This window comes from Lissotriton vulgaris, chromosome 12, assembly GCF_964263255.1.
Source record: "Lissotriton vulgaris chromosome 12, aLisVul1.2, whole genome shotgun sequence".
Lineage (NCBI taxonomy): Eukaryota > Metazoa > Chordata > Amphibia > Caudata > Salamandridae > Lissotriton > Lissotriton vulgaris.
This window is the reverse complement of record NC_141700.1, coordinates 228,132,749-228,148,011: the sequence shown is the minus strand read 5'-3', so window position 1 is coordinate 228,148,011 and position 15,263 is coordinate 228,132,749. Positions and strand designations below refer to the sequence as shown.

At 42.2% G+C, this 15,263-nt stretch overlaps 1 protein-coding gene across 1 annotated transcript; it reads right to left on the bottom strand.

Moving 5' to 3' along the window:
• Nucleotides 1-302: 302 nt before the first annotated feature.
• On the bottom strand, nt 303-12,531 carry LOC147673834 (uncharacterized). The gene is made up of 2 exons (XM_086947720.1): nt 12,095-12,531; nt 303-4,219 (listed from the first exon to the last, which is right to left on the bottom strand). The coding sequence occupies exons 1-2, from the start codon at nt 12,419-12,421 to the stop codon at nt 2,033-2,035; spliced, it is 2,514 nt and encodes an 837-aa protein (XP_086803846.1). The 5' UTR covers nt 12,422-12,531; the 3' UTR covers nt 303-2,032.
• Between the last annotated feature and the right edge of the window lie 2,732 nt (nt 12,532-15,263).

Below are 15,263 nucleotides of genomic sequence, written 5' to 3'. Positions count from 1 at the left end.
TCTGTTTTCTTATTTTTCTCACATACTGTTTGGGTTATTTTCTCTACCTATCTACATTTCTCATTTGACTCTTGAAAAAGATATGCAGTAAAGTGATTACATAATGCAAATTATTATTACATGTTTAAGTGTCATACACAAAAGGCACTCCATGAAATATTTTCCACTGAAAGAATAGTGGGAGTTGTATTGTCAGAAGGTTAGCTTTAGGGACAAATCCATTGTGACTGGTTGGGATTTTTATTTTCTGTCTACCACTGAAAACATTAAAAATGCCACATGTAAGAAGGCAAGCGCAGAGGTTTGTCTTTTAACTAATCAACATAAATCATTTTATTTAATTAACATAGTTTGTAATAATATGTAAAATAGGTTCCATAAAACTCTTTATCCCCATAATTATCTTTTCTAACAGACAGCTTTGCAATAAAAATTTACCAATCACACAACCAAAAATACTTCTGCTACATCAAATCCCACACACCCATCCCAAAAAATATAATGTACCAAAGGTTATAGCACGTCTGAACACTAATTCCTTGATATTCTTCTCACTTGTTGCGTCTACAGTGGTTTGAAGGATGGGTTTGGAAATAAAAAGAACAAAGCTGAGTGGGCATGTGCCCTAGGAATGGTCAGCTATGTTTGACTGCATCTACGGCCCTTGAAAAGAGAGAAACCTTTATTGACTTTAATGCTGTGACCTTAATCGGGAATGCATTAACACCCTCTGCGGCAGCTACATGGTAGTTTTTTTAACTATTTGACAGAGGCTGCAGTGTTCGACCTTCAATCATAAATGTGAGTTGCTGGTGAATCAAACATACTGCCGGAACATTTGCGCTTGATCTCCTAGTTGTGTCTGCATGGCGATTATGATGGCCACTGGAACGTGACCAATGCTGAAAATCTAGGTTTTATAAAGCCAGTGAAGCGAATGGCACAAACATTTTTCTTCCACTTTGTTTCTAAATCCACATAGCATTAACTTTGCAAATATGAATTTTACACATATAAATTCACTTGTGATTATGGGAGATTTCTGCTCCTCCCCATTTTTATTGATCGTCACTACACGCCATCTGTGTATGCTTCTCTTTCGCGCCCCTTCTGCTACTCCTCCTGACACACAACTCATGGCCAGTTCAGCCCGGCCACCATTCTCTGCTCCTTGCATTCTTCAGTCTCAGTCACAGTGAAAGTGACCTCTTACTGTGTTCATCTGCAGATTCACTGGCGCATTTCCTTCAGATCTATGTCCTGTCCACAATCACTCTCCTTCTATCTTTTTTTGCTTCTCCCCTCTGGTTCACCCGGTGACACCGGAACTCTCTTTCCTCTTCACACAAGTTTCTGTTCTTCATTCATTCCCTTTTGGACCAATTTGCTACTCTTCAATCAGACTTTTTTTCCTGCAAGCTCAATAGTCTTTTTTCAAGCAACTCTTTTTTAAATATGCTATCATAATCTATTCGAACAGAAAAGTGCTAGAATATGATGTTTTGTAGGAGATATTTGTATCCATTACAACTTGAGTAGGCACAGAAAGAGCTGGTCCACCGCTGTAAAAATATCAGCGGTACTGAAAATGCCCGATAAAAACCTTTCTTAACAATCATCTTTGTCCAAAAACTGTACTTCTCCTTAAGCAGCAAACTGTAAACAGTGGTATACCACTACATGACGCTTTGAACTTTTCTGAGGTAGGGGCAGACTCTCTGTAAAGATCACTGCAGACTGGGAACTGGAAAGTGGCAAAGGCAGCTAATCCAAGCAGTGGAAAGGTGCATGGTGGCCTGCCGTGGTGATTGAAATAGGACTAGTTCTTTGTGCACACATCAACAAGTCTTAGAATGTCTTGGCATACGCAGGCACACCTCACCTCTCAGTGGGGTTAAAATGTTGTCTGTGTTGCAATTTATAGCGAACTTGTCGCAGATCCAGTCAAACAACAGAAGAAGGTAATACAATACAGGAAAAATGACAAAAGATCGATAGATGAATGTTAATAGCCGATCATGCACTTCCCCAATTAGTCATTGGAGGCACTGTGATGGCTAATTACCACAAAGTCCTCCTTTGTGTATTCTTCCATTTGGAGAATATAATCGCCAACAGGCATTGTCATGGTTGATGCATCTTGTTCACTTTTTGTTTCTGGGGAAAAATGTGCACTCTCATAACTATCATTAAATGGCGGATTTATAGAACCTTCAGGTGGAATGTAGGTCATCCTGGGTGGTTCTCTGACTTCTCCAAGGTTCTCGGAAGGCTTTTCAGTAGCTGTCCTGTCAATGCCTGGTATTTCTGTCGATCCACGGTGGACCTCTTTGGGGTGCACAGCCATTTTTAAAATATGATCACATTTAGAAACATTGCTCTGACCGGGATAGTCAAAATTTGCATCTGAATTATTTATCATGGCTTGTTTTGCCTTTTTGGTATTTCTCCGAGGACTGTTTTTGAGAATTTCAGACTCATTACTTGTCGATTCCTCCACAGGATATTGCAAATTTCCCTCCACATGTTCATTAATGTTTAACTTGCTTATTAATGAGGCCAGTTCATGATCGTCTTTATTGGATACATTTGGTTGAGCAACATGGCTAATGGTGGGCGACAAAGTATTTTCTTTATTTACAACATCGGTTTCAGCATCAAGTGTTTTAAACAATGGGCTTCTAGAAATGAAGGTTGAGCCACCTTCAACATCAAATTTTTCTGTAACAGCTTTAGGTTCATCTGATCTGGCATCAACTTTAGCGTCAGTACAAAAGGCAAAAGTCTGATGCCCATTTTCAGACAATGTTAGCGGATTAGGTTCAGCAGTGGACGCCTCCTCTGGCACGGTTGCACCAAGGCCTGGTCCACTTTTACTTTCTTTGAGTTTTTTGTACTTTTGATGGGAATTGTCTTGAAAAAGAGGTTTTCGGCCGATGTTAATATCACTGTATTGCGTTAAGAACTCCTCACTCTCTGAACGGGTAGAATGGAAACATTCAGCCGCAAGGCTTTTGGAGGCTGGCGATTCGTCTGTATTATGGCCAGTGGAGCCTATGCCAAAGTTCTTGGAAGCTGAGTTGGAAATGTGTGTTACTTCCTTGTTTCTCATATCTGCTGATGAATCTGATTGGACTGTTCCTATACTGTCCCTGATGTACAGAGCGGATTCTGAATCAGACATTATTCTGCTGTTCGTCTTTGTTATATCAACAGATTCAGAAAGGTCCTTAACGTTGATGTCCATATTTCTATCTTCCTTTGATTTAAAGTCACTATGTCTTTCAATCCCTATCTTTATGCTCTCATCAGATTTAGAAGCGTCATGTACTTTGCGGTTTACTTCCATGTTTTCATTTGATCTAGAAGTGTTCAATCCTTTGTTGTCCGCCCATTTGTTTTCTGTTGATTCAGAAGGGCTCATTTCTTTGCAGCCCATCTTATTGGTGGGTTTAGTAGCATCCATTCCACTGTTGTCCATTGTTGTTTTTTCTTCTGTTTTGGAAGACTTCAACTGTTTACTGCTAATCTTCATATCTTCTGTCAACGTAGAAGAGCTTAGACCTTGGCAGTTCTTCATATGACACTGTAATTCTGAACAGTGTGTCAATTTATTGCTCCTCCTCCTTTCATCTGAGTCTGAAATGTGCAACCCTATGACTCTACCACTACAGTCTGGGGATTGTTTGGTGTTGTATGCGTCCTTGCTATCTACCACTAAACCTCCAGTTGTTTCTGACTGATACATTTTTGTGGTGCCTGTCGAAGTAACCTTGCCAGCTTCAAAATGGCCTCCCACTTTGCTGCCTCTTGCTTCAGGTGGCAGGCCGTCTTTGTTTAATAATCTCTGCTTGGATATTGGACACGTATTTGTCTTTTGTATGTTTGCATTAACCAAACTCAGATCATCATTTTTAAAGGCTGTTTGGTTCTCCTGTTTTTCAACCGCGTTCTTTCCAGAAACTGCTGCTCTTGTTCTCAGGAATTTTAAAAGGTTGCACGTTTTTCCTCCGTTTGACAATTCCACGATTAGTTCACATTCAATTCTTGCAAGAAATATTTTGAAAGCTATTTTTTGGCTCTTCTGTTCATCTATCTTTTCTGTGAGTATGAACTCAGTTGCTGTTAGTGTACTGTAGCCTAGCTTCTGTAAAATTCCTTTGACTACAGTTTCTGGAAGCACAGATCGAACATTGTAGACAAAACTGCCAGTAAATGTCTGAAAAATACAATAATAGAAACACGTTATGAATGCACAAAAGTAAATCATTTAGGTTTTCCTTTTTTTTCATAACAATATTTTGTTTGTTTTTGGAACGTCAGATTTTTTTTTACACAATTGACCATACAAAACAGATGCCCAACTGCCTGAGCCTTTAATTTAACATTACAAACATAACAGAAGCAACTTCCCCCAAACTGCAGCAAGAATCAACAATGTTTTCAGCCCCTCCAACCCTGGTTCCCAGCTCATGCTTTGTTACTATAAATCTGGATTACGTCTTCTAGAGCCGGGTTCTCCAATGTCGGTCCTGGAGGGCCTGATCCATGCCAGATTTTTTTAGATACCTACATTTATCTAAATGGGGATATGCTAAAAATCTGGCATGGATCGGCCAACCAGGACCGACTATGGAGAGAACTCTGCTCTAGAGAGTGATGAGGGTTTCAAACCCTTTGGAAAGTGATACCCCAGCAAAGACACCATTCAGCCCATATTTTGTTATTAGTTTTTAAGTGGGCAGCCCCTGGAATTATATAGAGGGATTTCCAGGCTCATGCAGGTGGTCTAGCTCAGATTTTCACTGTTCCAAAGACGGCGGATTGTTGTCTTTCCGGCCTTGGCTATGTCCCTCTTCGCTAACACGAGTCCCAGTCATAACAGTAAAGTGTGGTTTCTGTCAGCTAGGTTTTCTTGATCGAGAAAGTGCATCATGAAAATGATCACATAATTTTGGCTTAAGCTCATGCCTAGTCTGCACAGCATACATAATATGGAACAGCTTTTCGAGCCCACTTGTGTCCTATACCCTGTAGCAAACACCACTGATGTTGTTGGTAACGTAGTAGCTGATAAAATAAATTATGTCACTCATGCTGGAACATGAGGGAATGCATAGTGGCTGGGGGAGTCAGGTTATACAGCTATGCATAGCTCATAAATGTCATTGCTTTCTGGAAAATTATAAGTACAATGTTCTTTCAAGTAATATTTTTTCATGGCATCAGTAAGGCTTTTTATATTGTAGGCTGAAATGTAATCTTACAGTCTCTCAGACAAAGATTTCAGGAAACATCTTGCATTTTGCAATGATATACCCTGGCGAAACCATGCATTGCAAGTAGTCATAGTCAAATTTATTGTACAGTTAATTAAAACCTCAACAAACATCATCTAATCGGTAATTAAACAAAGCAGCAATTAAAACCAAGATACCCAATATAACAATAGGCAATATAAGATCAAATGCCATGCGCAAAGCAGCTTTTTTGATAAATGAGAAGCGTTTATGACAGTTGTTTTAGGGACAGAAAAAGCGCACTGTGCAAGAGGCAATAAAGGAGAATCCCAGGGTTGCTTCAGATGTCATCTCCCAGCATTCTCCAAAGTTCAGCAGTACAGTGAAAACAAAAGAAAAGGCGTTAGATTGTTTCAAAATCTGTCCCAGAGTGCTCGGCAATAGTTTGTTTTTAGAGTCTGCAAGCAAGCATGGAGAGTCCTAATGTGAGCAACACATATCAAGTATGAGGTGATATTAATTTATGACATTAGAGAAAGAGAGGTGCAGTACGCAAAGACCAGTGGAGAAATGTCCCACGGTTGCAAACGTAACAGGAATGACAAGAGCATTACAGTGTTCGTTTTTGACTCACAAAGAAGAAAAGTGCAATGTGCAATGAGCAGAAAAATAAATTGCCCAAGGTTGCCTCGACCCAGTCTCTGAGCACTCCATAAAGTGCTATGTGCAGAAAAAAAATGAAGAATCTCTGGTTGCTTCATGTGCACTCAGAGATGAAGGGTGCTGCCCTGAAACTGGTCCCAGGATGCTGGTTTCCGGTCCAGGGAGGACCTGGCATGGCAGTTCGGGCTGGACTGTTTCCATAAGGAACAGGGTAAAGACTGATGTACATATGCAGGGCTCGAAAAATCAAAAAAATGGTACTAGTCCTGCAGGACTAGTACCTTAAAAAATGTCCTCGACCTACTGCACCCTACTTGACCTCCGTCTGTGAAAGCGGAGCAAATGTGACAAGATAACAAGATTTAAAGGCATCTTTATTGCTTATTAACTTTGTGAGCAATAAAAAAGCCTTTAAATCTTGTTATCTTGTCACATTTGCTCCGTTTTCACAGACAGAGGACAAAAGTTGGTTTGTTTTCCTACTCGCCACAAAGGGCGAGTAGGACCTAAAAACAGCTCGACCATGTTAAATTTAGCTCGACTATGCGAGCGGTCCAGTGGAATTTGAGCCCTGATATGGCTAGGTCCAAACTGGGGAGGCATTTTGAGCAAATGAACAATGGATTAAACCCTGATCTTCATGACTGGGCGTGAAAGTTTGCATTGTTCTGCATTCTGGCCATCATTTGTTCCTTTCTCATTTTCTACTGCCATTTAAAAAAAACTCTCAGCAGAGAATTTTTAGAGAAATTCAAACGTGAATAAAATGCTATAATATGCTATTAAGGCAAATGAAAAGTCTCTGTTTTTTCACAGAATTCTAGCTGTCTCAGTCTTCTTCCCGTTGCCAGAATGGAAGTCTCCATGGGTACCTAGGTATGAGAGTTTCCTGTGGAAGCAATGTCTATTACAGCAATCCACAGGTTCTCTAAGATCCATTAATAAACAGATACATTCAAATTACAGCTGCAAATAGTATTACCGCCACTACATGCTGGGTTAGTTATGCCTTATTACTCAACGTCAAATTCATCTAGATCAGCTTTTCAACTTCAGCTTTTCCATTGGTTTTCCTTTTTGCACCACGCACTGCTATTTCCCATCGACTGTCCTGCTCCCCATAACAAACAGGGGATATCCCTTGGACATCTTGTGCAAACCTTACCAAGAAGTCCAATTGTTGAAGGTGAACTGGTCAACATTGGTACCTTCCTCCCACTAGAGAACTACTACAGGAGATTCAGAATTGATGGTAATGCAGATTACAGTTGTGGTAACTAAATCAGTAAATAAAAGGAAGCTGGACAACAGCTACACTCCCCAAATTAGGAATATTAGATTCACAGTTGTAAGTGTCTATGACCTCAATGTTGATGATGCCTCTTGGAGTCGGTGAAGTGACAGCACCTTGTTATTTTGGGAGCGACTGGAAAGTGGCAATTGAAAAGATGAACTGGTCTCAATGGATATTTTTGCATTCATTAGCCAAGATTAAGGAGTCAGTATATAGCCTGATTCCTAATTTGAATTCATCAGGCCCATTTGGAAAAGTGACTTCTGCTCGACAGGGCTACAGTTTTTTTTTTAAAGAAAATAGCATTATGCCAGTATATTTAATGTTTGGAACACATATGAGGAGTGTTACCTCTGAATATTCTATTCACACTTCTACAAAGCATACACTGGAATTGTGCTGCTTTGAAACAATGTAACAGAATCACAAACAGAATGTTTAAATTAAACAAACATGTTAAAGAAACATCCACTCAATCAATCAATCAGGGGAATTGTAAGCGCGCTACTCACCAGTGAGGGTCTTAAGGCGCTGGGGGTGAGGTGGGGTGGGGGTGGGGTGGGGTGGGGTTGGGGTATTCTCACGGAATTGCTAAAGAGGTTACAGAATGAATAACAACACAACTCTATAATCATAAAATAAAGGATAATACTTCTCATAAATAAGAAATTTAGAGAATTTAAGGGTAAACTTGGAAGTGTACTAGCATGGCAGGTAGCCTGAAAGAAAAATAAGCACAAGACCAAATATATGAGAAGTCAAGGTAATAAATACACTACTGCTAACTTATTTCAGTATGCTTCTGCCACTATTTGAGACACTGTATGACACCACACAAAATTTCATTTGATCAGAATATACTTCTTGTTTGGATCTGTTGACTGTAACAAAACTATCAGTCAACAGTTAGGCAATGTTGAAGTCAGAAATAGCGATAGAAAAAGTGGCAAAGATAGCCATAAACTTGGAAAAAATAGTTAGGCTGCCAGTCTTGGGTCTACCAATGCAAGGGATGAAATTAAAGAAGCTTTTTTGATTGTTTGTCGTGAGGTGTAGCAGTTAGGTCAGATTCCAGCTTCCAGAGGACGACAAATGCAATTGTTAGTAACTTTGTTATGGATCCTTTTAATTGCTCCCTACGCAAGCCTATATACTTATTAAATTATGATAGCAAGGTACATGTTGATCAACAGAAATTTATAAAAATCCCTTTTTATTAGGTGCAATATTGATGAATGTTTATAGTCTTATAGAACACCTCAGTGTCCTATACTGGCTATTAAAGTTCCGCTCCAGCGTTAAAGGCCTAAACTGAAGGCTTAATAACAATGGCAATTCTAACCAAATTGCTGTTATTATTCCAGAAGCTGCCCATGTATGCACAAGAAAGTTTTTCAAACAGTTTAGATCTGAGATTGACTTCGTAATAAAGCGGAATAACACTTCAAGAATCTCTAGGGATACCTAGAATACAGCAATAAATCAGGCAGGGCTAACACGCTCCAATAGGAAAGGTTTTCAAGTGGCATGTCTTAATGACTTGAGCTGCAGTAACTCCTTCAAACGCTGCCACTTTTCATGTAAAATTGGTTGCAGGTATGAGAGTTGCTGCTCTTCCCAGGACCTGCAGCAGGCGTTTTTGAGCCATTGAGCGGTTTCTGCACCCTGATATACCAATATGGGGTGAGCACCTGTCATGGCGCTTGTGGCGGTAAAAGTTTATGCACTCTGCCTCGTTGCCTCAGCTTACAAAAGAGTAACAAGTAGGGCTTCAGTCATCATTTTGGAAAAAACAAACCATAGAAGTCCATGCCTAAAAATGTGAACCTCTTACCAGTTTTTTTTAAATCTAAAGACTCACATACTTAAATGCCTGCTAAAAAATGTCTTCCAAGGCAAATATAAAATAGATCCATACTCGTGTGAGTTTAAGTGGAAATCTCCTAATTTTTAAAACTTTAAAACAAACTTGAGAACAACCGCAAGCCAGACCATCAATTAGAAGGCCCAGTTTTAGTCCAGTGGAAAATGTGAGGGATGAGCGATGCCATTACGTGGACCTTATTGATGTCAATTAATTTGTATGTGGATAAGTAACATGCTGATTCCCTGTGGTGACCTGATACTTGACAGTTGATTATAAACTGCTTACAAACGAATACCAACAAATTATTATAAGAAAAGAATCGTGAAAAACAAGAAATGAAAAGTAAGTAAGGAGTACCCTGCCACACAAGCTTGCTCTAAACACAGGACATTTTCAAGGGCAGTACCTTTCAAAAAATAATTCTAATCACCCTATTGAGGTCAAGAACAATTACATCCTCTACCTATAGAAGTGTAATGCCACTATGAGTCCCAAAACACATTATGATAAATGGAAATAGCCCTACTATATACTAAGACAAGAGATATCTTTTTGGTGTCTTGGAACCTGTGCTCTTCCCTGGCATCTCTATCAAGCTCTTCAGAGGAGCAGCTTGAGCACACGACCACCCACGCTGGAAGAGAACCTACACTTAGCATTATATTTAGAAATAAGATAAATTAAACAGAGATTCATATTGCAACTGACTTGCATGCTACATAAGTGATACACGTTTATCATGTTATTAGAACGCGTCAGTTGTAATAGAACCTTAACACCTCATTTCCCAACATGTTTTTTGCAAAGCATAGGCGATGATACACTAGAATGCCTGGATTGCAGGAAGTGACATCAAAAACCCCTTGTTTCTCGCCCCGCTGCTAAAATCAAAAGTTTAAGGCAGGCTGCCACCTTTACTTTCACACCAGCCTCTTATTTGCTGAGAGGTTATAGGAAGAGCAAACAGTGGAAAATACAGGAGATATAAAGGACCCCTACAACCCTGTTTATTTTCTGGCCCTGTCGCTGCTTTCATGACCTGAAAATCTAGGAGCAGCAAAGGCAGTGCAAATGGTACCAAGAACTGAGGCAGGGATAGGTCGGTGCTCATTTTGTGTGGGTGCAGGGCACCTGCGACTCATTTTTCATTATCAGACTTTGAGCCTCATTTATATGTTAGTGGCATCTATATTCCATAGCAATGGCAGCAAAGTATACATACTGCAAACAAGAAGGTCCACCTACCCAATTCAGAGGCAAGCGGACCTTAGATTCAGCTACGCCACGGACAAACCTCTTTGAATGCCCAAAGGAGTAAGGGCCGCCGGAGAAATGGCTACATGTCCACCTGGCCAATCAGGATTGGTGAACATGAAGTAACTGTTTTTTTTTTACTGTGTCACCGCCAGAAAAATCTTGGTGGTGAGGAGAGAAAAAACAAATAATGTTCCCCCAGTCATTAGAGAGGCCTACCATGGGAAAGGCATTGCTTTTTTTTTCTTCAAAAAGAACATTCCATTTTGGGATTTTCTTTCACAAAATAAAAATAGAATACTCTTTCCTGTAGGGTGGCATCATGGTGACACAGCCCTGCACCAAATAGCAAACTGAACCAGCAGTAACCACTGTGAAGGCAGTTCCTGCCAATGCTTTAGAATTGACCACCGGATTAGCAATCATTTATATATTCAGTGGTCGGGACCTCCACCAGGGCGACGGAGGTATTTAACACCTTCAGCGCGGCGCAGATTCCTGCGCTGTGCTGAACGTTCTAATGAGCCAACGGGCTCATGACGGAACGGTTCCGTCATGAGCACAGGCCAACCGACGCTCATGACGGAACCGTTCCGTCAATAGCATCGAAGGGGTTAAAAAGAAATCTGTCCCTTTGGCCCAAAGCAAGAAGAGTGCGAAAGGCAGAAAACCGCTAGAGGAGGCGCACTAAATAGAAAAGAAACAGTTACAAAAGAAAACAGTAGGGATAAAAAGCAGGGCACAAGTCCTAAAAAAAGAAGGGGGGGGGGACGCTCTGTTAGGTGGTGTAACCAGAAGTGACATCACAAAATGTGCCTTGCACCATTACTCATTGCCTCCCCTCGCTCACCCCTTAGATGCAATTGCATCAGAGAAGCCAGCGCGTGAGCTCCGATCTCCTCCCAGAGAGGCCAAAGAGTGAATGTGTGGTTTAATTTGCTCCAGTTATCGAACTCTCAAGTTTTCCCCTGTCATGTGGGCGATGTCAGCCAGTCTTGGTTTTCTTGATTCGCAAACTTGACTCGAAAACTACAAAAGCCACCTCCACCGGCTTTGCATAGGGAGATCACTGCGTCCCCCCTCCGCTAACTGTTGTCATTACAAACAGGGGCCTAGCACAGGCCCCTGCAGACCCGGGGCGCGCAGGAAGCGAAGGAGGCACCCTTCAGAAGGGCCCCCCTCAGCCCAAGACCCATGAATGCACGGATCTTGCGAGTCACTGGGTAAAGGGAAATCGAAGGGGCGGCCGTGCGGGCAAAAAATGCCATAATTGAAAGTCCAGCTTTTGGGCAGGGGGGACAGCATCCACCCGGTAAAATAAGTGGGGGGACGCTGTCCACCCAACTCGAGCCCTGATAAAAAGGAACCTGCAAGAGTGAGATAAAGAGACAGAAGAGTTGGGTGGTGAAAGAAAGAGGCACAAGGTGGAATTGAGACTAGGCAGCCTGGGTATTCTGCAACCTACTAGGAAAAGTTTGATGCCTTGCACTATAATTGATCTTTTTTCTATATATATTACAACTGAGCCAGGGTTCCTCATGGCTACACATCATGACATTCATGCTGATAAGTACAACCGAACATTTACACGGCACTGGGAGAGAGGGTCAAATATGTGAAAAATAATCTCTTAAAATACATATTGAAAGCACAAGACAGACCTAGAAGAGACCAACAAATGTAAGAGTTTACAAAATCACTGTCCTTACATTAACATGGACTGAAAATAGTTCAATTTAAAAAAACACACAAACTGCAACATATGGCATGTCCTACCTTCAGCGACCTTATTTCTTTTCTCCAGGGAGAAAGGAACAAGTTGACAGATACAAGCTCCAGAAATTCAAAAGCCCGTATCACATTTTTCAAACTGTCCCCTTCTTGGTCGTTACGCTTCTGTAAATAGGTCGCAATAATACTATACAGGCTGTCCCCGCCGAAGTCCTCAGAGAGGCAGGAAGCAGGCAGTAAGATGTGTTTAGCTCTCTCCTTCGTGGCTTCCTCGTTGCACGGGGACAGTTTTCCTTGAAGCCACCTTTCTTCATAGTACGCGATGTAGTCCAGGAATAGGTTTTCGTCTGCTTCAGTGTTTAGCTCTTTCATTTTTACGGATCGGTGCTTTATGAAACGTAAGCTGTTTTCCTTTACTCGCAGCAAAACTCTAAACAAGGAAGTTGCATGTTTATAACTCACTTCTTCCAAGTTTACAAATGCGACATGGTCATTGGCTAGCTGACAGCCGTGCTCACGAGCCGATAGCAACGTTCTGCTGTCAATCCGTTTTTAAGGCGTGTCCTCTCCAGATAAGGAAGCCACAAAGCAAAAGTGAAACTTTGAAGGAAGTGTTCTCGACCACAGCCAATGCTGAAAGGCAATACTGCGTGTTTAGTTAGTATTTTGTCTGTTAAAATAAACGGGGGTAACCCCCAACTAAATTCAATGTAAATGTGCAGGTGTGCAGCAGAAGTAGGGTTCTCTCCTGACTGTGTGTTTTTTTTTGTTTTGTTCCAGACTGGCCTGTAATTTTAACTTCGGCCGGTAAAAGCATTAGGAAAAGCACTGAAATTCGTTATTTTTACCCACATGAAGCCTAAGCCTACAACATTACCATGTGAAAAAAAAAATAGTTATAACCATCTGAGAACTCTCTAAATTGCTTCAGAGTTGACTAGTTATGTTACAGAAGAATTCTGACAATTGTACACAAATTCGGTTCACCTACCAGCTCTTGGATGTTGCAGAATAGCACAACTTTATTAAATTGATGGTATGTTTTTTGGAAGTAAGTTGGCAGCCCTAAGAGGAAGGCAGAGTATTGGATTTTGTATTGTATTATATTAAAAAACAGCAGTAGCATCCACCTCAGCTCTGGAGCACACAAATTAATATGCCACACAGGAGCTCTGTAATATACGTCTTTATTCTTCAGCATGCAAATGTTAACTGAACGCACGCGTCCATGACTTTATTGACCAAACCCAGACACCCCCCACATATCTCCTAACTGATTAAATAACTTTGTAAGGAGTTTTCCTAGGACCACAAGGGTAACCTACTGCCAGTGGCGTCTCTAGGGTTGGTGTCACCCAGTGCGGGTAACTCATGGTGTCACCCCCTCATAACTTACATCATGAATCCATGATACCCCCCAGATACCCTTACACAGCTTTACACAGGGACTAAAATGCACATGGCACCCGCGTGTCATGTGCAGCTACACACATGTCCTGGACAGTACAGGACACACACACTACGCATGGCACCAGTCTACCCTTGCCCAGTTAGACACAGGTTTACTGGCAGCACAAGAACCCTACTTGCCCGTTCATGGCTACACTGTTTCCGGGCATAGCATGTTACGTCTGCACGGACTCAGAAAGATGCGCACAGTAACATATGGAAACATGACACCCACGTGCAACTCATAGTCAGTGGGCAGTACGTTACACTTGCACACAATAGCGCAACTACAGATCAAAGCAGTTTACTGGGTATATCGCACGCTCAAGGAGCACAGGTTGTAATCGTCAAAGGGCATACTTTCAAACACAGCGAAGGGAAGAATGGGGGTGCCACTTACCAGCTGCAGAGGAAGACAAGCGTGCACCTGGGGCTGCAAACCCCTGGTTCACTTCCACGGGTCGGTTAGCCAGAGTTCAGCCTGCAGGGACTTCTTTTTCCTTTGGTTTTCCTGAAATGATTCCTCTTGCCCGCATCGCAGGAATCTCAGGGGCAGAATCCATCCTCCCCTTTCTTGGTGTTGGGTCAGGTAAGATTTTTGAGGCCTTGGAGTGTTTAGCACGCCACTTTTCTCTTGTAACACAGTTTGCTACCTCTCACATTTTGTTTGCTTTAGATACTTGCACAAGTGCCACCATTGCCTATGTAACTTTTGTTCTTGTGCTTGAGTGTCTGCCATATTATGCAGTATTATACCTCTAATTGTACTGTTTTCTCTTGTAACCTGCACACGTCACTTTTTCCTCCTGTATTGCACCGTTTGCTACCAACCTCATGTATTTTGTTTGCTCACAATTGTCACTTTTGCCAGAAGTAACTTAACGTTTGCTTTTGTAATTTGTTCACTTGTTATTTTCTAATCATCATGTATCATTAGAGTTCCTATTGTGAAGCGCTTTGACGCCTCTTCGGGTAAAGTCTGCGCTATATAAAAAGAAATAAATAAACTTTTTGGTGCTCGAGGATCGGCTACTGCAGGAAGGGTTGGCGGAGGGGCCCTCTGAATGTCCCCCCTGGAGCGTTAGGAGAGGCAGGAGAAAGCCATCAATCACTGTGGAGACAGGCATGGGCAGCGCTGCCTCAGCTTCAGCATTCCGCCTCCCAGAATAATATGCTGCTCTGTGCTCCCCTCCGATTGCCAAGGGCAGGGAAAGTGAGAGCACAGGCGTTATGTCCCGCGGGGCGGCTGCAGTGTAGAGGGTACCGGAGGGTGTGTAGTGAGCGCCGTATAGTGCAGACAGCACTGTTTGGTGTAGAAACAACCACGGGGTGATGCCTTTTGCATTGTGCGGATGGGAGGCGCGCAATGGGCACTGGACATAGAGTCAGTACATAGTAAGCGCTGCGATGCCCTGTCAAGGTAGTAAGCGCTATATAAATGCAATTACAATTGCAGAGCAGCCAGAGACCTACGTGCAGTGCGGCCAGCGCTTGATATTGCAGGAGGGTGGCATGCCGTGAGAGCGGAGTACAGAGCCTGGCACCGCCGTGCAAGGGGGCGCTGAAGGAGGGTGTGCAGCAGATGCACCGGTGGGCACGGGGGCACGAGAGGTGTCCTCCTGCAGGGGATGCTGGAGAACGTGTGAGTGACTGTGGTAGTGATATCCAGTGGGGTGGGACGCAAAGTAATGCATTGTGTTTTAATGTTGCCACCCATGTGACCTCTCAGCCACCTCGAAGCCCACCGATGCGCTAGAATTGCACG